The sequence below is a fragment of the Hypanus sabinus genome, chromosome 4 (genome assembly GCF_030144855.1).
Source record: "Hypanus sabinus isolate sHypSab1 chromosome 4, sHypSab1.hap1, whole genome shotgun sequence".
Lineage (NCBI taxonomy): Eukaryota > Metazoa > Chordata > Chondrichthyes > Myliobatiformes > Dasyatidae > Hypanus > Hypanus sabinus.
Genome location: NC_082709.1, coordinates 150,641,166 through 150,665,246, shown reverse-complemented (window position 1 = coordinate 150,665,246; position 24,081 = coordinate 150,641,166). Strand labels below are relative to the sequence as shown.

The 24,081-nt window shown below is 37.4% G+C and overlaps 1 protein-coding gene and 1 long non-coding RNA gene across 2 annotated transcripts in view; one reads left to right on the top strand and one right to left on the bottom strand.

The window, feature by feature from the left end:
• The window catches only part of wars2 (tryptophanyl tRNA synthetase 2, mitochondrial), a 65,595-nt gene extending 45,033 nt beyond the window's left edge, over positions 1-20,562 (bottom strand). Inside the window, exon 1 of the mRNA XM_059968396.1 lies at positions 20,418-20,562. Within this exon, the coding sequence (XP_059824379.1) occupies positions 20,418-20,516 (99 nt within the window). The 5' untranslated portion in view covers positions 20,517-20,562. The remainder of the gene's footprint in view (positions 1-20,417) is intronic.
• A 1-nt stretch (position 20,563) lies between these two features.
• On the top strand, positions 20,564-23,805 carry LOC132393325 (uncharacterized). Its single transcript, XR_009511838.1, has 3 exons — positions 20,564-20,640; positions 22,526-22,661; positions 22,942-23,805. It is a non-coding gene; the product is annotated as an uncharacterized LOC132393325 (long non-coding RNA).
• Positions 23,806-24,081: the final 276 nt, after the last annotated feature.

Genomic DNA, 24,081 nt, shown 5'->3' with positions numbered 1-24,081 from the left:
TAGCACCAAAATCAAATAAAGAAAAATAATTCAATAATAAAATATTATTACATAATACCTAAAACCAGGTGGGCTACCATGAGCTTGCACTTAGTGGCCACTTTATTAGGTATAGGATGAACCCAATGAAGTGGCCACTAAGTGTATAACATTTGAAGAAGAGAATGCATAGTTAAAAAGTCTTACAGAAGTTAGTGGTTTGAAATGAGAATTGGATCAGGAGATCATTATGCTGGTTTGAGAGATGGGATATGCAAATAATGCCAAAAACACTAATTCTGCCAGACTTCACATAGGGAACTCAGGAGGCTGGTAAGGTAAGCATAAAAAAAACAGTTGAGATGAAGTCCATAGATGAGAGGTAAAATAGTGCTAGAAATGAGGTTAGCATAGAAGCCAATGTCTCTTAAGTATCAGAAATATGTGACATTGAGATTGATGGGATAAGCAGTGTAAACTTCAGTTTCAACTGTGATAGTGAGTTTGTGAAAGTTATTTCATTTTTGACTGAAACCAATATGCAACTGGGAATGTGATAAAATTTGATAGTTGTAGTGGATAGAACAATATTAAGGTAAAGTCACTTTAAAATATCAAATCTCAGCAAGTAAATATTGAGCCATAGTTCTTCTAATAATTATTTTCCTATCAGTCACAATCAAACCCATATTTTTTGGAGTTGAATCTGTCAACTAGTTTAACAGATGGCAGATTCCTTGGATTGTGTCACATGTGAAACCTAACCAGTTATCATGATCAATAATCAAACATATCAAGTGCAAAGATCTAGTATCCACCACAATGGCTTTGCTATTTTCCTCTTTCTGAAATTACTTGGCCTGGATACTAGATGTGGTCTTTATTACCCATGTGAAATATCAGAGGAGATTAATTAATGGAAATTTATAATTAAGGTAAGGCCGAATGACTTCATCGTCTCTGAATGCATTTTGAATGTCCTTTACCAAATACTTAAAACTTTCAAATTTGCTTCACTTAAAAACCTTAGTGAATCTTCACTCCTTGTGCAATGCTATAACAGATCAGCATATATTCCTAATATAAAAATATAGTTAAATAAAATTTTAAAAAAACTGTCTTAATCCAAAATATTTTGCGTACATACAGTTGGTCCTCTTTATTTGCTAGGGATTAGTTCCGGGACTCCTCGCAGATACCAAAAAATGCAGATGCTCAAGTCCCTTATTCAACCTGTCTCAATCCGATGGACCTTAGGACCCAGCGGAACCCCAGACCTTATTTAATCTGTCGTAGTGCAGTGGACATTAGGACCCAGCGGAACCCCAGACCTTATTTAATCTGTCGTAGTGCAGTGGACATTAGGACCCAGCGGCGGAGCTCTGAATCCGTAGTGTTTCTGTTTATGAAAATAATCATGATTGAAAATAATGTGGAAATAATAAAACGATCGGAAAGAGGTGAGACACCATCGGTCAGTGGAAAAGTGTTAGGCCACAGTTTGGAACAATTTTAAAGGATAAAGTGAGAAAGGTCCTGTCCCGATGAAAGCTACAATTATCACTAAGCGACGCAGTGGTTTAATTATTGGGTTTTGGGTTTTTGATCCTCCACATCAACCAGGCACGGACGGAGAGCGCATTTGGGAGCGATCTGTCACTGGATTGAAAGTCCGGCGCTGAAACAATTTAAGTGTTTTATATGCACAGAAAGGTAAAATATATACTATATACTAAGACAAAATTTTGACTAACTGACACTAAATAATACCGGATGTACCTGTTCTGACTTACATAGTAAGAGAACTTCCAATATTTTTTCGATAGAGAACTTCCAATTTTTTTTTCGATCCCGATCCACGGTAACCTACGCACATCCTCCTGTATACTTTAAATCATCTCTAGATTACTTATAATACCCAATACAATGTAAATGCTATGCAAAATAGTTGTTATACTGCATTGTTTAGGGAATAATGACAAGAAAAAGAAGTCTGTACATGATCAAACACCAAGTGCTGGAAGAGCACTCCCGGGTTTCTTGATTTGTGGATGGTTGAATTCACGCATGCGGAACTCGCGGATAAGGAGGGCTGACTGTACTTTACTTTTATTCTCCTGAGAGCAAAACTATTTGAATATTTGTTAATTTTTCTACTCTTTAATCAAATACTCACTTTTCTAAAGCTCAAGTAGTTCCCAACAGAATTGGGTGTTGGGAATATGCACCAATCCTGAGTTTCAAGAAACTCCTCAGATTCAATAAATGTAATAGAATAGATTACGTGGAGTCAGTTACATGACTTTAAAAAATGTAGTACATGGCAGAACTATGTCTTGGTAAATTTATAGGAGAAAAATCCTCGTAAAAGAATATTTTTAAACATACTTGGTGAGCAGCAGCATTGTCACGAATCACATTAAGTTACATGGCATTTTTTTTTTGTCCTTTACAAACAAGCTGTTGGTTTGAGTAATGCATATGTGGCAAAAGAAAGGATCTGTTCATTAAATTTGTGGTTCATGGTCAAGACAGGCAAGATTGATGCTTTCCTCCACAGTTCCCACTGTGAAGGGCAAAGCAAGCACAGAGACTTCTTGTAAAAGCTGGAGTGTTTGGGGGAGCTGCTCAGCATGGGGTTCAATGATAGCAAACATTAACACTTAAACTGCCTGCTTGGGCTCAATTTCAGGAAAACTGGACAAACTCTGGATTTCAACTGATTATCTTTCATGTAACACCTGTGCATTATGACACTCTAAATTTTAAGATGCAATGCCTATTTCAAGAAATGTACTGATCCAATTTGCAGTTATGGGTTGACTAGGCTGATTTTGGGTTCAAACTAAATCCAAATTGTATACAAATGACAAAAAGTAATGTAACTTTTTTTTTACTCTATTCAATTTCAGTATAATGAAGTGTAGGTAATGTTTTACAAAAAAGTTAGGAACAGGAAAATTTATAGTAAGTAAAAATATCAAAGTCATACAGAAGAGAAAGGCTCTTTTACCACACAGTATATGCAGACAATCAATTACTTGTCTACATTTATCCTATTTACCAGAACTTGGCTCCCAGCATACAACACCTTGTTGATTCAAGTCCTCCACCATATGCTCCAATTTTGAGAGTACCTGATCCCACCACCATCTCAGGGAGTGTGTTCCAGATTGCAAACATCCTCAGCTCAACAAATTCATCTCCTGAAGCCCCTCTAATTCTCTTATTCCTCACAACTATGTCCTCCGGTCTTGGACACCTTTGCCATGGGGAACAGTTTCTTACTTTCTACCTTATTTATGCTCATTTTGGTTCCCTCTAACAGCCTACCTCTGTCTCTTCTACTAAAAAAAAACCTGCTTATCTGGTGACTTCTCATAACTGCAACTTTCCGTACCAGGGAATATCTTGGTGAATCTTACTGTGCAACCTCTTCAGTGCAATGAAGTCTATGGTCATTGAAGTGTGTGACCAGAATTACACATAACATTCTAGTTGTCACCTAACCAATATTTAATAAAGTTTAAAGACAATCTCACTGGACTTGTACTCTGTGTTAGCTAACGGTTAGGGAATGATACACTATAAAAATGTTTACACAAATTTAATTTAAACAAAATTTGAGTTTTATCCCAGAAACCTTTCCAAAGTCAGGAATTTCCTGTGCTGAAAAAAGCAGGGCAAATTCAAAACTAGTTGATTACTACCGAATCAGTCAGTATCTAATTCCCAGAAAAATAATTGAAGGATCTTTGACAGTGCTATAAAGTGACGCATATGCACCAACAACCTGTTTACAAGTAGCTATGGGCTATGTCAGGTCTGCACAGGTCTAACCCCTAACTAGCTGAAGATCCAAACATGATCCAGAGAGTGTAATTCCAGAGATATGATCAGAGTAACAGGCCCTAACTAAATTAGACATCACAGAACTAAAGGAAATTGCTCCACTGGTTGATCATATCTTCCACAAAACATGGTTAGGGCTACAGGAGGGCAATTATACTGCAACCAAGTTAGAAATGCACTGCAATTCCTCATTTCTAACTGGCCTACCAATCAGCTTTGTTGGAGTAGCTTCACCAGAAGGTCTACAGCAGTTCAATGTGGCTTACATTAAAATAAGGAAAGGTAATAACTCTGTCCAACCAGGGGTGTCTGCACCCCAAATATTTAAACTTCTATTCCTAAAATCCATCATAATAATTCTATTGTGCACTACAAGCACTTAAGGAAAGCATGTATTACAATGGTCTTACTAAACTCACTGAGAGCTACTTAAAAATGAAGCCCAGTATGGTGTACACAATGACAGAAATGAATCCACATAGTATAGTGTACAATAGTTCCTAATTAACAGTTTTTGTTCATCCTAATAATTAAAACTCAATAACTGATGATACAATGTAAAATATTTTTGGCATGTTATCAGATCATATGTTTTTCTTTATAATTGTTCAAAAGATTGTTGATGAAGAAGAATGCTGTTTTTCATTGGCATTACTGTTACAGTGTAAATTACACTACAGGTTGGACTGAGTATATTGTAGCCCTGAAGCAAAGCTTCTTTAATAGAACATATTTGCAATTCATTCTGAGAGTGGAATTAATTTTTGTTGCAGTAGATAAAGTTATAAGTGTATAATTTACTTCTAAAATGAAGCTACAAATATTTCTGAGTTTACACATCTTGACAAATTTTACCCAAAAGAACTGTAGAGTTTCCCTTGTGGGATCATTTTGACCTAAGCACTGCAAATGTTCATTTAGGACCTTGCACCCTCAAAACCTCCCAAGAGAAGCAAAACTTTTCTGGAACGCTTAATTTTTCCCTGTGGCAAGAATCTTGAAACTTTATGGAATTGAGTTTCGATCTTGATGTGATTATCTTGTATTTTCTTTGCTAAATTTCTGCTCCAAGTAATTTGTGCATTGCCAAGTATGAAATTTGCCATGAACCAGCATAAACGGGGCTGTGTTCAAGATACATTATATGAAAAGAAAATCCTTGATATATTTCAAAGTGGTAATTTGGTAAAATATGACTAAAGTTGGGTTTATCATGTAAATCTTCATGCCAACCGTCACTAAAGAATTTGAAGATTTTAGAAATACTGAAAATGGTTTCCAAAATAAACATAAAACGATTTGCTAGGTACAATGGACTGCTTCGTTATAAAGTTAAAAGAACAATCTTTCAATCAAATTGTGCTTATTACTATCCTTGCATTTTAAAGTTCCAAGATAATTTCCAGAAATCTACAATTAACAGAAAGTTGGGATTGATCAATTCACTTTGGGGTGTAATCTGTTTTAGCAGACCCATGCACCAGATCTGCTTCTGGTGCATTTTTGCCTAAAATTAATGTAAAAAATCTAAGTTATATGGGTGATACACTCAGCGGCCACTTTTTAAGGTACAGTTGCAAGAACTTAGCAATTACCTGGCTTTCTGCTTTAATTACTCATAAAACGTGGTCTAATCTTCATCTAAGTCATAATAATAGGCAACCGCAATTTACCTAAACTAGTAAGACACAAACAATTGTACTTTTCAAGTCTTTATTGAACACATTGTTTAATCATTCACAGTCCAGACTGGAAAAAGTATGTGAACTCTTGTATTAAAGAACTGGTAGAACCTCCTTTAACAGCAAAAACTTCCACTAAATATTTCCTGTAGCTATTGATCAGACTTCCACAATGGTGAGGAGGGATTTTAGGCCATTTCTCCATATAAAACTGTTCCAGTTCATCAATAATTCTGAAATTTCTTGTATGAACAGCCATCTTCAGGTCATACCACAACAGCTCAATTGGGTTAAGGTCTGGACTCTGACTTGGCACAAGTTTTCTTTTTTTAAAAAAAACATTCTGTTGTTGATTTACTCGTGTTTCAGATCATTGTTTTGTGCCACCATCCAACTTCTATAGGGCAATGGACCGCTACCCTGACAATCTCCTGTAAAATTTGATACAATTTTGAACTTGTTGTTTTCTCAATGACTGCAAGCTGTCCAGGACCTGAGGCAGCAAAGCAGCCCCAAAACATCATGCTTCTTCCACTCTGCTTCACAGCTGGAATGAGGTTTTGGTATTAGTGTGCGGTAACCTTTTTTTCCCCCAAACGTTGCAGTATGCATTTCTGCCAAAAAGTTCAATTTTTTAAGCATTGTCCTAGAAGCATTATAGAATATCTAGGTGGTCCTTTGCAATCTTGAGATGTGCAGCAATGTTTTTTTTGGAGAGCAGTGGATTCCTCCATAGTGTTCTTCCTGAACACCATTCTTGTTCACTGTTTTTCTTATGGTGGACATGTGAACAGACACTTTAACAAGTTCTGGAGATCTCTGCAGGTCTTTTCTTGTTGCCCTTTGGTTCTTTTCATCTCCTTCAGCATTGCACTTTGTGTTCTTGGTGTGATCTTTGCAGGACGCCCACTCCTAGGCAGAGTAGCAAGAGTACTGAATTTCCTCCATTTGTAGACAATTATGCTTATGGTAGACTGTTGAACACTCAGGTCTTTAGAAATGCCTTTGTAGCCTTTTCCAGCTTCATGCATCTCCACAATTCTCCTTCTAAGGTCCTCTGAAAGTAGTTTTGATCGAGGCATGGTGCAAATAAACAGATCTTTCTTGAGAAGAGCAGGGTCTGTCAGTAACCTGACTGTGTGTCTTGTTTATAGGGCCGAGTATCTCTCCAACCCACACCTCCAATTTCATCTCATTGATTGGAACACCTGACTCCAAATAGTTTTTCTAGAAGGCATTACCCAGAGGTTCACATTCTTTTTTGGAACTTAGACTGTGATTGTTTAAATGGTGTACTCAGTATTGATGAGAAGTCGAATTGCTTGTATTATTAGTTTAGACAGATTATATTTGTATATTATTGTGATTTGGATGAAGATCAGACCGCATTTTATGAGTTATTAATGCAGAAAACCAGGTATTACAAAGGGTTCACACACTTTTTTCGTGCAACTGTACATTTGCTTGTTAATGCATATATCTAATCAGCCAATCATGTGGAACCAACTCAATGCATAAAAGCATGCAGAGATGATCAGGTGGTTCAGTTGTCGTTCAAACCAAACATCAGAATAGGGAAGAAATTTGATCTAAGTGACTTTGATCGTGGAATGTTTGTTGGTGGCAGACAGTTGGTTTGAGTATCTCTGAAACTGCTGATCTGGAAATTTTCATACATGACAGTCTCTAGAATTTACTGAGAATGGTGAAAAAAACCCAGAAACACCAAGTGAACAGCAGTTCAGTGGGTGAAAATGCCTTGCTAATGAGAGAGGTCAGAGGAGAATAGCCATACAGAACCAAGCTGACAAGAAGGCAACAGTTGCTCAAATAACCACACATTACAATAGTGATGCTCAGAAGAGCATTTCTGAATACACAATACATCAAACCTCGGAAGTGGATGGACTACGGCAGCAGAAGACGACAGACATAGACTCAGTGGCCACTCTATTAGGTACAGGAAATACCTAATAATGTGCTCACTGAGTGTAAGTGGCACTTTAAATTCTACAATCTTTTTGATACCAGTAAAAACGTAGTCTTCATTAAAAAGCACAAATGGATGGAAACATATTTAATGGAAAAATTATCCATAGTCCTCATTGAAGGGAATACTGTACATGCTGGGGGGGGGGGGGGAGGTTAGATTGTTTTTCAGAATCTAAACTTAGAGGGAGAGAAAACTAAGTCATGAGCATTTATAAAGGAAGCTCCATATGGGGTTGCAACACCAGTCAGACAAAATGGCCACATACATAAGGTCCAGGATATAAGATAGTAGGAAGCATATGGGAAAGCAAAAGTGGACAAAGTTGGGTTTGATGTGGTTGAGAAACGATTAGTAAACAGGCAAAGAGTTTGTTCAGTGACAACATGGATGCCAATGGCATTAGTTCTTGACAGCAATGAGATGAATGGCCAGTTAAATCTGCTGGAAAACATTTCCAACATTATTTTTATTTCAGATTTTCAGTTCAGACCCACAAATTCTTTTCAACTCTTTAAAGTTAGAATTGCTATGATTTGCTTATTATAAATTTTAGCAGCGAACTTGACTTTTACAGTTCATTGAAACCATTTGACCTGCCCATTAATAAGAATAACACTCGGTGGCTCGATACTAATGTTATGTCCATAGAGACTTGCATTTATGTGGACCACTGACTTCAAGAAGACAATAATCAACCCCAAAAGAACTTTGAACGAATTCAACTAGCATAGAAAGTAATTTTACTATGTGTAAATTTTTTAATTAATCAGCACCCTTACTTGATTCATGCTTTAGACTGGAAGGAGAATCACAAATTGGATTCTGACATTCTTGTAATGAAACGCTGCACTGAATGTGCTTGGCAATTTTCCAGGAACCCTGCTGCCAACAAGAACAACTTACCTCAAAATATTCACAAACCATTTTCTAATGAGGTTTAAGAGTCCCTAGGTTAAGTTTCTGCAATAAATTCCGAATAGCACCACTATTATTTGCAATTTTTCTTATTTCAAATGGAGTTTCTGACAATGGCTTAAAACTCTACATTGTGCACTGATGAAACTCCAAATTATATTACGACAAGTGGACTGATTCACAATTAGCCATGTTGCTTTTTTAAATGAAATCATTCATTTTTATATATACCTAGGGAATTGTGATTTGAGTTAACACTCCATAAATTTCTGGCATCACATGCCTCTTCTGGCAGAGTCACTGGAATGCACTGACCTTCAGAGAATTACAGGACAACATTTATAAGCCCAGCAGAAAAAATAACAAACCGATCCATGAAATGTCCAATTTGTTGAAAGAAAGAATACTAAAAGACAAGGCTGGTAGATCAAGTTACCAACTCAAAGCATGTTGACGTGAAACAGGATCATCAACAGTTTAGGATCGATCTTCATCTGATGAAAATTCCAACCCAAAATATTCACCTACTTTTCTGTTTCTAGTGTTGACACAAGTGCTTCATACTGCAAGCCCTTTCTGTCAGTTGGTATTTTTCTTTTTATTTCTATTCTTTGTATTTTCCATATTTGAAAACCTGGTCAGAACAGTACCTCTGTTCATTTGTATTTTCCAAGGGTGGAGAAATGCTGGAAGAAAAATGTGTGGACCTATACCACAAGACTACAGGTCAAACACTTATTGTCATAGAAGCACAGTTACCATAATAGGGTGGAGCAATGGAAAGATATGAAGCATACATTAAAAAATAAAATATGTTAAAGGCATTTTGAAATAAAAAAGGAGCCTCAATTCAATGTTGTTAATTTTCAAGATTGCCCCCTCCAAATGCTATTCTACTACACTAATATCTCTACTGGATCACTCTGCCACTTTTGCAGGTCATACTTAAGAACTGTGATGGAGGGCATTGTTTAAAATGTATAATTCTACAGTACAACTTTATTAAACAATTATTATATAGTCTATTCTAAATAAAGAAAACTCAGGTACAGTATATACAGATCTATACTAAACCTATACAAATCTAATTCTGTATAAAGAAAAAAAGCCAAGTTTCATACTAACACAGTACATTAGCAAATCACAATATTCCTGACTTTAAATAAGTTAAAAGATCTCTTCTGACTTTACTTGCAGATGTGAAACTTCTTATGAGATAAAATCATAAGTTCAATTACTTTTTAAATAGTACAGGCATAGGTTCAGTGATGAGCAATATAATGCAAACAATACCATAAACTGCTCTCACTATTGACATTTGACTTATAACAAAAAGCATTCAACCCTTACAGTCAGCAGAAAGTCCACATGTACATAGCAGTGCCTGCTGAGAGAGTGATGAAGACACACTTATCCCAGCTGATGGGTCTGCAGGAGATGCAGATAGGAGATAAATGGGAACAGGGGAATGAGAGAAAACAAAAATAACACTGGAATTCTCGGACACAACACTCAGTAGCAATAACATGCTGGCAGGAATACACCACATAGGAGACACAAGAGTCTGCAGACACTGGAATCTGGAGCAAAAGACAATTTGCTGGAGGATTTCAGTGGGTTGAGCAGTATCTATGGGAGGAAGGAATTCGCAACATTTCAAATTGAAACCCTACAACAAGTTTGTTGCAGAAGTCCCGACTCACAAGATTGATTTTGTTACGCAGATATTGGAATGACTAAGTACTTAATCAACCGACAAAGGGTTGTCTTGATGTAAACTATGGTTAACACAGCCTTGAACAAATTTGAAACATCAAGATAATCTAAAGAATACCATGAAAAGTCAAATGATAAGTTTAGCTGTAATGCTAAAAAAAAGTAACTTCAAAATTCACAAGCTAAAGTTTGCAAGTTCTAAAGCAGCAATGAGGAAAAAATTAAATAGCATACTGTGGCGACCCATTTCCTAGCACATGCGAACCGGCTCATAATTAGCCAGCGTGCGGGCACAAAGGACAGGTCCGCAACAAAGGGTGAAAAGCCTGGGGGGGGTTTGTGAGTACGTGTCTCTTGGAGCGTCCGCGCCTGGGGAGGGCGGGATGAGGGAGGCTTTAAAAGCAAGGCTGTGAAGTTCGAATAAAATTATCTTTGATTGCAGTTTAGCGACTCCGTGTCATTATTTTAGCGCTGCGTGTAGCACACCGCTACAATACTATTATTATCTGTCCCAATTTATCTCCCACCTTACACAATAATTATTTCAGACGATACCCACTTGAATACAAGAACAAGAAATACTGGTACTGTACAGCGGGTCAATCTGAAGAGGCCAGGTCAACTCCAGCATCTGTGACAAAGGGATCACATTTAAAACACTAATCCAGCCATTTCTTTCCAGATACTGGCCAAATTTCATGTATTTCCAGCATTGCCCATTGTATTTATTTAAACATGGGCTCCCGTCAGGAACAGATTTCTGATATAACCCATTTTTGGATTACACCCTGAAGCTAATCCTGATTGCAACTAATGGAGCTATTGTGTGAAAGAAAACGATGAATACTAATATATGAGACTTGGAGTGGTAGTACGATTCGGAGGAATTATAAATGATTAGACCCATTTCTTCTACATGGCAAGAGATTTTCATTCATTTTCATGTATTGCTGAAATAAATTATTTTGTATTGATACTATGCCTACACATGACCATTCTACCTTAAAAAAACTATAGCGTTGCAGAAACTTTTCAGAGATAATTTGTGACCAGAAGAGAAAATCTGAAAAATGGTTGATGTTGTTTCTGTCTTTAAAAGTGGTTAGTAGTTGAATGTAGAAGTGACAGGCCTGTGAATCTAATTAAACTTAGCAATGGAAGAAAGATAGATTCAGGTCAACATCAGCATCATACCATATTTCATTTCAGACAGTTGCAATCACATCAGCACCATCCGGATCAGTGCAACTTACAATGTGGAAAGGCAGATATCCTGTGGCACATCTCTACAAAGAATATATCTCTTATCCACCGAGTGAAGTTATGGGTACCTTGAAATATTTTTATATTATACTTCGTGAATCATTAGTTACTGGCCCAGAAATTATGGGCAAAAGTAACAGCAAATGCATGTGCGGTCAATATAACTTTGTAGTTGAAACATCAAAAGAGAAAAAATACAGATACCTTCCAATTTCCACTTTACAATTTGCTGATTGATTGGCCATTAGCCTCAATAAGCAGGACCTTATCAAGAAAAATGCTGTTCAATGTACAAAATGTCAGGACTGACACGTACGTACTAAGGCTACAAGAGCAGGTTTAACCTGTACCAATTGAATTCACTTCCTGACACTCCAAGTCTTCCCAATATCCCCAGGTCACACACACAAAATGCTGGAGGGGCTCAGCAGACCAGGCAGCATCAATGGAAAGGATTTCCAGCATCTGCCGATTTGCTTGTTTGTGATTGGATCTACAGGTCAGGAGGAACTCCTGTTTCAACATCATTATCCAGGACAAGGCAACCTACCCCATTCATCATTCTTAATACTTATCCTCTCCTTCACTCGTGCTCAGTAGCAGCAGAACGTTTTGCAACAGTAACTGTCATAACTGTAACCCACATCATCAGGAGGAACAAAGTCTTCATGCACATGGGGACACCACTCCAAATTATACAACAGCCTGACATTGAAACACTGCATTTCTTTCATCACTGCTGGGTCTAAATTCTGATATTCCCTGTTGGAGCATCTTCACAGATTTCAATTGTTCAAGAATGCTGCTGATCCCTACATTCTCAAAACCACCCACCCAGAGATCAGCAATGCCATGAACATAAAAACTATATTAATAAAAATCAGAGTGATCCTTCATCAGGATCTCAAACCAAATCGTTGACAGTTCATTTTTTGTTCATAAATACTGCCTGACCTGAATTCCTCCAATATTTTTTTTCTGTATGTTACTTCTGAACATCAATGTTTCAACTGATTCTTAGAGCACTGCAATTGAAGCAACAGCTAAAATGTGGCAAGTTAAATTTGAAGCTGTACCATCAATTCCAACCTCACCTTTGATTCTGCACTGACAGGTCTACTCCAGGAAAGAGCGAGCGTTGCTCAGCATCAGTTTTCCATTACTCAAAATATTTGTTTCTAAATCTTATTGTCAAGAGCAGATTTTTTCCTGTTCTAACTGAATTTCATTTGATTTGTGAAGGACAGAGTGGTCCAATTATTGCATTTAGAATTATTACAGCAAGCTTCTAAACAATACCATATTCATTTTTTACCTATTACCAGATTTTCCTCCCATTACTCCAAGACACTTGGGACAGCTCTCCTAGTGTTTCTAATATTACATATAGCTACAGTTCATGGTTTGATTCTGTGTTGTTTCATGATTTAATTTTCTAGAATTGTTTTTAATGATAGAGAGAGGAAATAAATGATTTTGTTTTGAAAGTAGTTTGGTACTGAAAACTAGGTATAGCACAAATTCCACAGGGAAAAACATATTTTATAGATTATTCACAGTGCTTCTGAGCTATTGAACTTTAATAAAATAAAAATTACAGCAGTAAAACACTATTTTCATGTGTGATGAGCGATTATTTCAATCCAAATACAGTGTAGACAACACATTCATTCCATTAGATGTGTAATCCTTATACAATACTGAAGTCCAATTTCTATGCTGTTTGAACAACCATAAACTAAAGAATTAATAGTCTCCACTGGCCCTCTGAACTGAATGGCTGGTTCAGCAGTTTCAATCTGAAGTTAAAAATCAACCATGATGGCAGATTTCTTTCCCTCAATACCCCAAATGAAGCAAATGAGTTTTACGAAAGTCTTGGAATTTCAGGGTTGCCATTACTGACACTAGCTTTTTAAAATCGAGACTTTGAATTAGACTAGCTAATCCAAGCTTGGTTTCTGGATCAATCATACATCTCCTAAATCTATTCTATTAAGAAAACCTGCAATAACTTATTCACTTAGGACAAATAATCTCTAGCTATCTACTTAACTGAGAGAACAAGCACTCTGAAAAACCTTGTACGTTTTACAAGGTACCTTAATACAAGGAATGTATGTTTACCTGTGTTCAGGTATCTTAAAGAATTAGCATAAAGACTGCCTGCTATATACAGAAAAATAATTTGTAGCCTTTCTGTACATGGTCTACTTTTCTGGATGCACAACTTCAAACTCTGAGGGGGAAAAGCCACTGTTTATACCCGCTGAAGTGTAAGATATTTGTTTTATAATTGCTATATAAGCAATTCTTCCGAAATTATCGTCAAAAGAATCTGTACAGCATTAATTTCTGAAAGCTAATGATAAGCTGAAAAGATTTTATGTTGCAAGTAAACATACATTCTTTCATTCTTACATCAAGTTTATCATAAATGAATACAGGTATCACAATTGACAAGGTGAATTGTCAATTATCAGGACAAGGCCACACTCAGGCTGGAAGATCAATATCTGATATTCCATCTGGGTAGCCTACAATCTGATGTCTTGAACATTGATTTCTCTAATTTCTGGTAATTACTCATCCCCTCCCCTTCACTCTGTTTCCAATCTGTCTCCCCTCTTTCCCACCTCCTTCTGGTGCCCCTCCTCCTTCCCTTTCTCCCATGTTTCACTATGAGATTCCAGCTTCTTCACCCCTTTTCCTCCTCCACCAGCTACCTCCCAGCTTCTTAATTCAGCCCCACCCCACAAGCCTACCTTCCCTTTCACCTGGTTTCACCTATTACCTGTCAGCTTATACTCCTCCCCACCCAAACCTTCATATTCAAGCTTCTTCCCCCTTCCTTTCCAATCCTGATGAAGGGTCTCAGCCTGAAAGGTTGACTAATTTCTCTCCGTAGATGTTGCCTGACCTGCTGAGTTCCTCCAGCATTTTGTGTGTACTGCTCAACACTGAAATGCCTGATAATGTTAGACTTAGTGTGTTATTTAGTACTTTGGGTGTTGGGAAGAACCATGTACTTTTTAACCTTAAAAAAAAACAGACTGAAATTAAATGTTCATATAAATAATTCTGGAAGGGGGAAGGAGGTCAAAGACAAACTCTGAATTATTTTGGCAAGCAAAATGATAACTTGTAAACTAAGAAAAGGAAAATTACAGTAAAAATCATTCCAGGCAGAAATATAAAAAAGATGAATGTGGAGGACTGAAAGTATTATAGGCACAGAACTATTGTTGCAGTAGTGTCAGTGGAATTTAGCATGAGTATTGTCCAGTACTCAAAGTATATAGAACATTTTAATAGTGGCTGGGTAATAGCAGTGTCCCACTGTGATTAAACACTTTATAAAATACTATATATACACTTTCAAAATACTCAAAAGTTTAAAAAGAACCTATTAACAATTTCAAATCCAATTACTAATATAAGCAGGTATAAATCCCAGTAAAAACATGTGGTCAATTTTGAAGTCAGTAAATACTTGAATATTGTTTTGCTATCAAAACAGCTCTAACAATTATTGATTGCCGGAAACAGAAAGATCTTTTCTCCATGACATCTACCCCCAAATGCCCATATAGTACAAGACAGATCAGAACGTCTGTTCAAATATGGTGGCAGTATTTCTTGAATCTTGCAATGGAGAGATTTTTTTTTAAGATAGTTTTATTCACAGTTCTGAAAAGACTGAACCTAGGACCATAAAATGCTTACTCATAACCAATTCAAACAGTGGACTTTCACTTTATGCAAAAACACTTCTTATTTTTGATTTTAACCTTTTTGTAAACAAACCTTAACACATTTTACGTAAAAGGTTGGTTTTGCTAAAACAATTATGCATATAAATTCAACACAAGTTGACTTATTTTGACACATAGAACATCAGACATAAAATTAAACAAAGTTATAGGGCAAAGCTAATATATAGCAAATTCTCCACAGAATTATTAACGGTGAAGCTTATGTATTTTGGTACACGTGTACCTTCTGTGCCAACTTTATTTGTCAGCAATCTGTCTTTGTAGGAGCACAGCTGGCAGTTTTGACAATTGCCTGTCTATTTCTCATATTGTTGCTATTATTCCTAAATTTGCAAGTTGGCAGCCAAATTAAAATGGGAAGATGATAGCACATAATACAGAGAAGGACCTGACTAAAGAATAAAGGCTAATGTGCAAAGTTATATCTGGCTTGTATATTCTGCAGCAGAAATAAAAGTATGACACGATTCTCAAAATTCTTTCTCAGCACTGCCTTGTTTCCACCCTTGTGGTTTTCTGGCATACTACTACATTTGAATGTTTTATTTTGATCTAATTTCTTTTCACTTTTACTCAGTTACATCTGGATCCCAGAGAGCTGGGATAACATAACAGAGTGTTATTGAGGGAAAGAAATAGAAAATTAAGTGTTCATATGACCTCCTGACTGAGAATATTGCTTGGCCTATGTGGCATGGATTTCAGAAAGCGTTGCTGCATAGTCGGTTATCTAATTAGAGGCAAGTTAATTCTTAAGGTCTAAGATTTTTATAAATTTGTGTGATTTTTTAAAACATTTGTACTGATACATAGTAATACATTATAACTGCCTAAGAGGGCCTTCAGGGAATACGAGGAAATCTGCAAATGCCGGAAATTCAAACAGCACACACAAAATGCTGGTAGAACATAGCAGGCTAAGCAGCATCTATAGGAGAAGCGCTGTCGACGTTTCGGGCCGAGACCCTTTGTCAGGACTAACCAAAATGAAAGATAATAAGATCGGTTAGTCCTGACGAAGGGTCTCGGCCTGAAACGTCGACATCAGGGAATACAATTGCTTCCTTATTTTGAAATGGTTATTGAATACAAATTATTGTTTACTTGATTTAATGCAAGATAAATTTGAGAGACTTTTCAAATTTCATAGATTCTATGGACATCTGGAAAATGCAAACCTTTATTATATTTTTCATTGATTGTTTGTCCTTAAAAATGACATCCCTTCATTTCCATTACAGACTAATCTCCTGCAATCATTCTGTAACAAATCAGCATCAAAAGCAGAAATAAGGGAAGACAGCTAAATGCTATTTAAGGATATTCACAAGAATATAAAAACATAAACACAAGCAAGAGTGAGGGAACAATTGCAAAATATGGAGATTGCACAAAACCATGTTACCATGGTAAATTATGATGAGAAAATTGAGAGCCTTCAGGATGACAATGATAGTGGAATGAATGGGGGCATGACAAATGAAATATAACACAGAAAAGTCTGAAGTTATGCATTTTATTGGGAAGGAGGACAAAAGTCAAAATTAAATGGCACACTTGGAGATGCCTGAATAAAGGCCTGCGTCCATTTTTACACTGAGGTTTGAAGGTAGCAGGGCTGGTGTATCCTGGGCTTTATATACAAAGATATGCAAGAGCAGGGAGTTAAGAGCTTTATATATGCAAGAGCAGGGAGTTATGATGATTTTTTAAAAAAGCACTAATTCAACTGTAGCTAGTCATTACACTATAGGAAGCGTGCAGGGGTTGCAGAAAAGATTTAAGAAAATCATCTACTATCCATGTGTCAATCAGAGAAAAGGACAAATAGAACAGACAATGTTAATTCAGCTATCACAACTGTTTAATAGTTTAAAAAAATATTCATTACATTAAGGAATATTTTACAATTTAGCAACTGAAAAGTAAATGACAAATTCCTTTTTTATAAAAAAAATGTTGCCCTTGAAGTTTTGCATATTGAGGGAATCAAGGGATTATAGAGTTGGCACAGTAACGATCAACCATGATCTCATTTAATGGAACAGTAGCCAAGAGGCCAAATGGCCTATTCCTGCTTCTATATTTATATTCTAATTTTACAGCTTCATACAACACCTTAATTTAGAATCGGAGTTGGACAGTTATTTCTTTGCCCATCTTTGGCCCTACTTGCCATGCTCACTAAGGCACCTTCCTGAGCTAGTGCTATTTTCTCCAATGGACTGATGCATGGTTTTGACTTGAAATATACAGTTTCTCTCAGTCAGATGCTGCTGAACTCTCCAAGTTCCTCTGTTGAATATTTGTTGTTCTAGATTCCAGCACCTGCAGGCTCATATCTCTGCCAAACCAGATTCCAGTTTCAGTAATCTTGTGTTTCCCTGTACAAATACTGTTTTTAACTTTATTCATGTACCTGCCTCTACCACCTCCTCTGGCAGCTTGTTCTATATACACACCAGTCTTGTCCGAAAAAGTTGATCCTCAAATTCTTTTTTAAATCTTTCAAGTCTCATCTATTTCCTCTGAGTTTTAGACGACTCTACCTTGGGGAAAAAGACAGTAACCATTCACATCATAAAGGTTCCTCATAACTTTATAAACTGCAATAAGGTCACTCCAGGGAAAACTTTTTATCTATCCAGGCTGTTCCTGGAACCCAAGATCGGGCCCAGCAACATCTTTTTGAATCTGTTCTTCACCCTCTTGAACTTAATAACATGAATAACAGATGAAGATCAGACCAGCTTTTATGAGTAATTAATGTGGTAATTGCAAAAGGTTCATAAACATTTTCTTGCAACTGTATATACAGCTATCACATACTGCCCCAGCTACTGAATTCAATGCTCAGCACAATGAAGGCAAGCAAAACCGCATTCTTGTCCATTTGCATCTCCAGTTTCAGGGAAGTTTGTATTTGTATCTCCAGGCCTCGCAGTTCTACAATACTTCTCAGAGACCTGTCATTTATTGAATATGTCCTACGCTGGTTTTACTTGCCAAAATACATCACTTCACAATTGTTTAGAGTTGAACTTCTTTGCCTATTTTCTCAATTGATCTAGATCTTGGTGTAACCTTAGATTATGTTCTTCACTGTCTACCACACCATCAATTTTGGTCTCATGTGCAAATTATTAACTTTAATAATTTAGCATGACAAAATGTTCTTTTGTTTTTGCTTTTCTTCAAGCAGACTATAGTCTTCCTGACTAACAGTATTTTCATCCAGCTGTTTATGATACCTTCACACTTGTTCCAGGGAACAGCCCATAGAATCCCAAGCTACTGAGCTAAATCAGTACAGATGCCAATGCATTTCTCTCCCACCATTGCCTCTAGTCAGCTTAGAGCAGTTTACAGTCCTGCAGAACGCGTTGAACAAACTACAGCATTTTTGTGTTTCCTCACCATAGTACAGAAGATATCCTCATGCCTGTAGCTCAGATTTAATCATTCTCATTCACAACTCACAAGCACTTTTCAGCCTGAAAATGTCTGATGGCATTTTGGTCAAAGATGTTTCTTATCGAATGGAGTAAAGATGAAGTAGTTGGTCCAGGTTGTTGGAATATCATACAGTAACATTTTGTTTGAGGGCATGCATGTACTGTTTTTGTGAATGCACTCAATACTGGAACCCAAACAAAAAGGTTAACAACAGGGTTTGGGAAAAGCACACAAAAGAATTTACATGCAGTAAATGGCATTTCCTGTGACAGACTGTAACAGGGCATCAAATCACACAGCATCCACACAAACCGGAGCTTGGGTGGGCTACCTCATCACTGGGCTTTTTTTTTCAATTATGGTGAAGTGATGCTCCCATTCTGACCAATATTGGTGTAAACCTCAGCATCCTCAAGAAGCTCCTTCAGCTAATCCAATTTGACAGTCCAATTCAATTGAAACATACATTTATACAGAATACAATTCTGTATTTCGTCCTCCCGCAAGCACCCATGAAACAAAGAAACATCGCATTCAAAGAAAATATCAAACACTCAATGCACAAAAAAAAAGAACACTGTTCAACCAGAAAAAAGTGAGCAAAAAACACAGAATATAAAGTATCAAACCAGATTTTTGCAAACGGGTATATTCCACGGGTCAGAAATATAAGAAATACCTTACAGGAAAGACTAAATAAGGTGACCCAGAAAGCCAATCATCTGATCATGGAGTCAGTCAGTGCACAGAAACAGGCTTTCGGTCCAAATGTTCCATACCAATCAAGCTGACTAGTCTGTTAGTCCTATTTGGCCCATATCCTTCTCAACCTTTTTTAATCATTTACCTGCTCTAATGGTTTTTTAAAATATTATTGTACCTGCCTCAACCACTTTCTCTTGTAAGCACCACCTTCTGTGTAAAATTACTCTTTGGGTCCCTTTTAAATCTTTCTCTTTTGTCTGGGAGAAAGATACCACATTCACCACTTCTAAGCCTCTCATATTAGACACCTCTATAAAGGTTAATGATTTGCAATGTACACAAAATCTAGCACACATTTGTGTTCATTGACAAGAGTCTGTATCATAGATTGTGCTTATTGGAACAACAGCTGAAATGTCTGCAATTCTTTTTATTAAAATATATCCAGCACACGTCATCTGTTTAATTGTGAGACCTCTTGTACCATATTAATTTTACCTCGGGAAATCTGGGAAAAGCATACTTATCAACAAACATAAATTCAGGTCAGGCTTATTGATTAGAAAACACTCAAGGTGGTCCACCTCACTCCAAGCACGTTCAAAATAGAAGCCACGCAGGACGCTGGGATCACGGCAGTAAAAATTAGATTTACAGTTTTATTCTCGTGAATCCTTAACTCGTGCTTTGGATGCAGCTTTAGCCCAGTTTCTAGAAACACATTCCCCACTCTGTAGCACATAAATTAAGGCTTACAAGGAAATCAGCAAAACAACTCAAAGCGGCTGACACTTTATAACTCCCGATGACTCCAGAGCAGCGCGGTCCCCTGTTCCTTTAAAACAGGCGGGCGGGGGAAATGGTTGGAGGATAGAGCAGAGCTTGCAATAGCATCGTAACAGGAACGCGGGTCTGAACACCTTGCGACCGGGGCCCGTGAGTAGATGCCTCTGAGCCTTGCTAGTGTATAGACATGAGGACCTTGGGACCGGTCTCGAGTAAAAATCTGCGCCCGCGTGCTGTCAACTTGGGACCGGGACGGTTCTGCCCACTAAGGAAACTGCGGCCGAGTGCCGTTACCTTGGGGCTGCGATCGCTCTCCTCACTGAAGGACCTGTGCCTGTGCCCGGACGTAAACGCTGGAAATCTAAGGATCCTCCTGGCGACCGGCGCCGCCATCTTCGAGGTGAAAGGTCACCCGGAATCCGATGACGTTAATAGGGCAGCGCCGTACGTCATAGCGGGGAGACGAGTTGTTGGGACTCGGGAGCAATGCACACAAATTGCTGGAGGGATTCAGCGGGTAAGGCAGCGTCTGTGGAGGCGAACAGACCTGTGTTGCTTCAGTCCCGATGAACGGTTTCCACCTGAAACGTTTACTGTGTATTTCCCCCCATAGATGCTTGCCTGATCACTTAACAACTAGAAGTAAGCTGACGGAAAATTGTAAGCCAACGACTGAATTTTGTGGCTGGGTTAAACTGAATCAGTTACCAGGAGAGGCTGTATAAACACAAGAAATTATTCAAATCATCTGATTAGATGCTGGAATTCCACAGTAACACACACAAAATGCTGGGGGAACTCAGCAGGCCAGGCAGCATCTTTGGAATCAGAATCAGGTATACGTCGCTGTTTTGCGGCAGCAGTACATCACAGTACAAAAAATAATAAAAAGAACTATTAATTGCAATAAAGATCATATAATGAAATAAGTAGTGTATAAAAATTTAAAAACTAGTGAGGTAGTGTTCATGCGTTCATTGTCCATTCAGAAATGTGATGGCGGAGGGGAAGAAGCTGTTCCTGAAATATTGAGTGTGTGTCTTCAGGCTCCTCTACTTATGTTCTTGGGCACTGTATGATTGTCACCCTTTTGAAGCAAGTGTGATCCTCTGACGGCAGCAGTGAGAGACTGAAGATGTCCTTGAACACTCCTATTCGTTGATTGGCATAGGTTTTCAGTACCCTTACCAGGTACACGATCAGACACCAATGCCTTGCAAGTATTCACCTCTTGAAAGGTGTTCTGGCATTGGCCCCTGAGACAGAGATTACAAGGTCACCAGATGCTGCAAGGTGTAGTTTTATTCTCCCTTTCAGAGTGTGTGTAACAGGCACTGAGCTCATCTGGGAGTGAAGCATCACGTGTTCGCTTTTACTTTGTACAAAGTAATGGAAGAAGTGAATAAACAATCGATATTTTGGGCCGAGACCCTACATTAGGACTGAAAAACAAGGGAGAGCAAGGCAGTTTAAGAAGACAGGGGAGGGAATGGAGTACAAGCTGGTAAGTGATAGGTGGAATCAGCTGAGAGGAAAGGTGGGTGGGCTGTGGAAGGGTGTGGATGAACAAGAGGTTGGGAGGTGATAAATAGACGTGTGGCTGTAATTGTGAATATGGGTGATCATACTGTTGAAGAGTTGGAGAGCTTCAGAGATTACAGAGGGGGCGCAATGAAAGAGGGTCTAACAGAACTCCTGTCCAGGAGAAAATTAAACTTTTTCACAGTAGGCATACCTCAAAGAGAATTTGCAGTGGAGCAGCGAGATTCTGCAGATGCTGGAAATCCAGAGTAACACACACAAAATGCTGGAGGTACTCAGCAAGTCAGGCAGCATCAAATGGAGGGGAATAAAGCTGATCGGTGGGAAGCATTCCTGGACCTGTTCACTTGTCCATCGGCTCAGGCGAGTTACACCTGCTGAAAACTTGGTGCTGGTGCAAAAATGTGTCTAAAACACTTCTGATGTGAAAAACAAAGAAATTACTTTTACATTACTGTGATATTGGACAGGCTCTAGCTTTAAAACAAGATCTTTAAAACATTTTGGTTGCAATATCTGAAAACTAACATCAGGAGTTACTGTAATGACAATACTGAAACAAGAAAAACATTCTGACACTTTTCATCAAAAAAAATTCCCATCACATCCATTTACTTTGCATTACAGTATGTATTTGGCAAGTACTGACTATATGGGGCAAAAAGTTAACTGACCTTAAAGTTCACTGATCTTTCATCAGTTTGAACTTGTTTTGCTAAATAAGTTACAAGTTGCACCAGGTCAGCAGTGCATAAATTAAACAAAAAAATCTGTCTCATTAAAAAAATAACTATAATGGGAAACAACAAACTGAGAAATTTATAAATTGTTCATAATGTACCATGGCTTTTTCTTTATAGTTCCTACTGGTCACTGAAAGCCTCCTGCATTCAATAGCCACAAGATAATTCCTCCGCACAGAGACTGAGACATAGTATAAATCATGGAGGAATGCAGTGGACCTCTACCTATCTATCCATCATTACTAATTATCAGGTAAATGTAATTCTTTTGTTAAGAAACCTATGATTGTTATTTTCAGCATTAAATTAATTCATTTACTTCTAATTTTGAGTTCTTAGACATTTAAGAGACTCTTTAGATATCTAGAAATGGTATAATCTTGTTTAATTAGCTTTCCACCCTAATTAATATTATTTTTATAGAAATTCCTTAATTCACAGTTTAAAGTAAATTTATTGTCAAAGTGTGTATATAGTTCATAAACTTACTTTGAACTAACTTTCAACATTTAACTGCAATTATACAATAACAGCAGAAATAATTCAATAGTTCACTGCGCTGAACTACGTGAAAAGAAACGTGGCTCGAGGACAACATCCCATGCTCCATCAATCTTCAGGTCATGGGTCATGGGACTTGTGCTAACATTATTTTGTGGCTATATGTGCTATTGTAACTATATGTGCTGTGTGTGACTGTATGCACTGTGTTTTGCACCTTAGCCTCGGAGGAATATGTTTCCTGTAACTGTATACATGTGTATGATTGAATGATAATTAAACTTGAACTTGAAACCTTTGGGTGCCCTTGGATTGTAAACAAAATTCCAAATACCTAGGATCTAGAAGTATTGTGTGTAGCCAGCAGAATGTCACAGTGATTCACCAGCGCCATCTTGGTGTGGTCTTTATTTGATTGTATTATTGATATTATTTTATTATGCAAGAAAATGAATATCAGGGTTGTGTATAGTGGCATATATGTACTTTGATAATTTACTTTGAAACAGCCTCAGAGAACAGGGGTTATCTTCATGCATAACATGGCTGGTAATGATGTACAGTACCAGAGATCCAAAGATGAAGAGAATAAATAAGTTTAATCTCTGCTCTGTGTGGCTAATATTGGTTCTGCTCTATACTACTCAAGTCTTTTTAAAATTGCAACTTTCTTAAGTGATTAAAAACTATTCACTCACACTTATAGAACTGTAATGTTTGTTCATGTTATGCAGGATAACATTTTTTATATATTCACAATGGTTTTCTGTTAATTCAAGATCTGAAACTAATTAATTTTCCATAATGAATCATACTTCATATATAATTTGATAACAACCTTGAAATTTGATCTTCCAATCAAGTAGATTGTTTCTCTGTAACAGTTTTATTGCCCTCTTCATTTTAGGGCATTGAGGTACCTCATGAATCGAAACTTGTATCTCCACATGAGGGAACTCCTCAGGAACAGACCAACACTTGTCCTAATCATATTAACTACCCCCAGCCTGTACTTGATAACAGTAGGATGTAATTTTCACAAAAATGCTGAAGGATTATTTGAACTAACTTGGTAGTGATGAAACGAATATAGAATATAAACCCAGGATTTCAAAGAACAAAACTCAAAATGTTGAAGACCCCAACAAACCCATTTCAAAAGAAAGAAATGT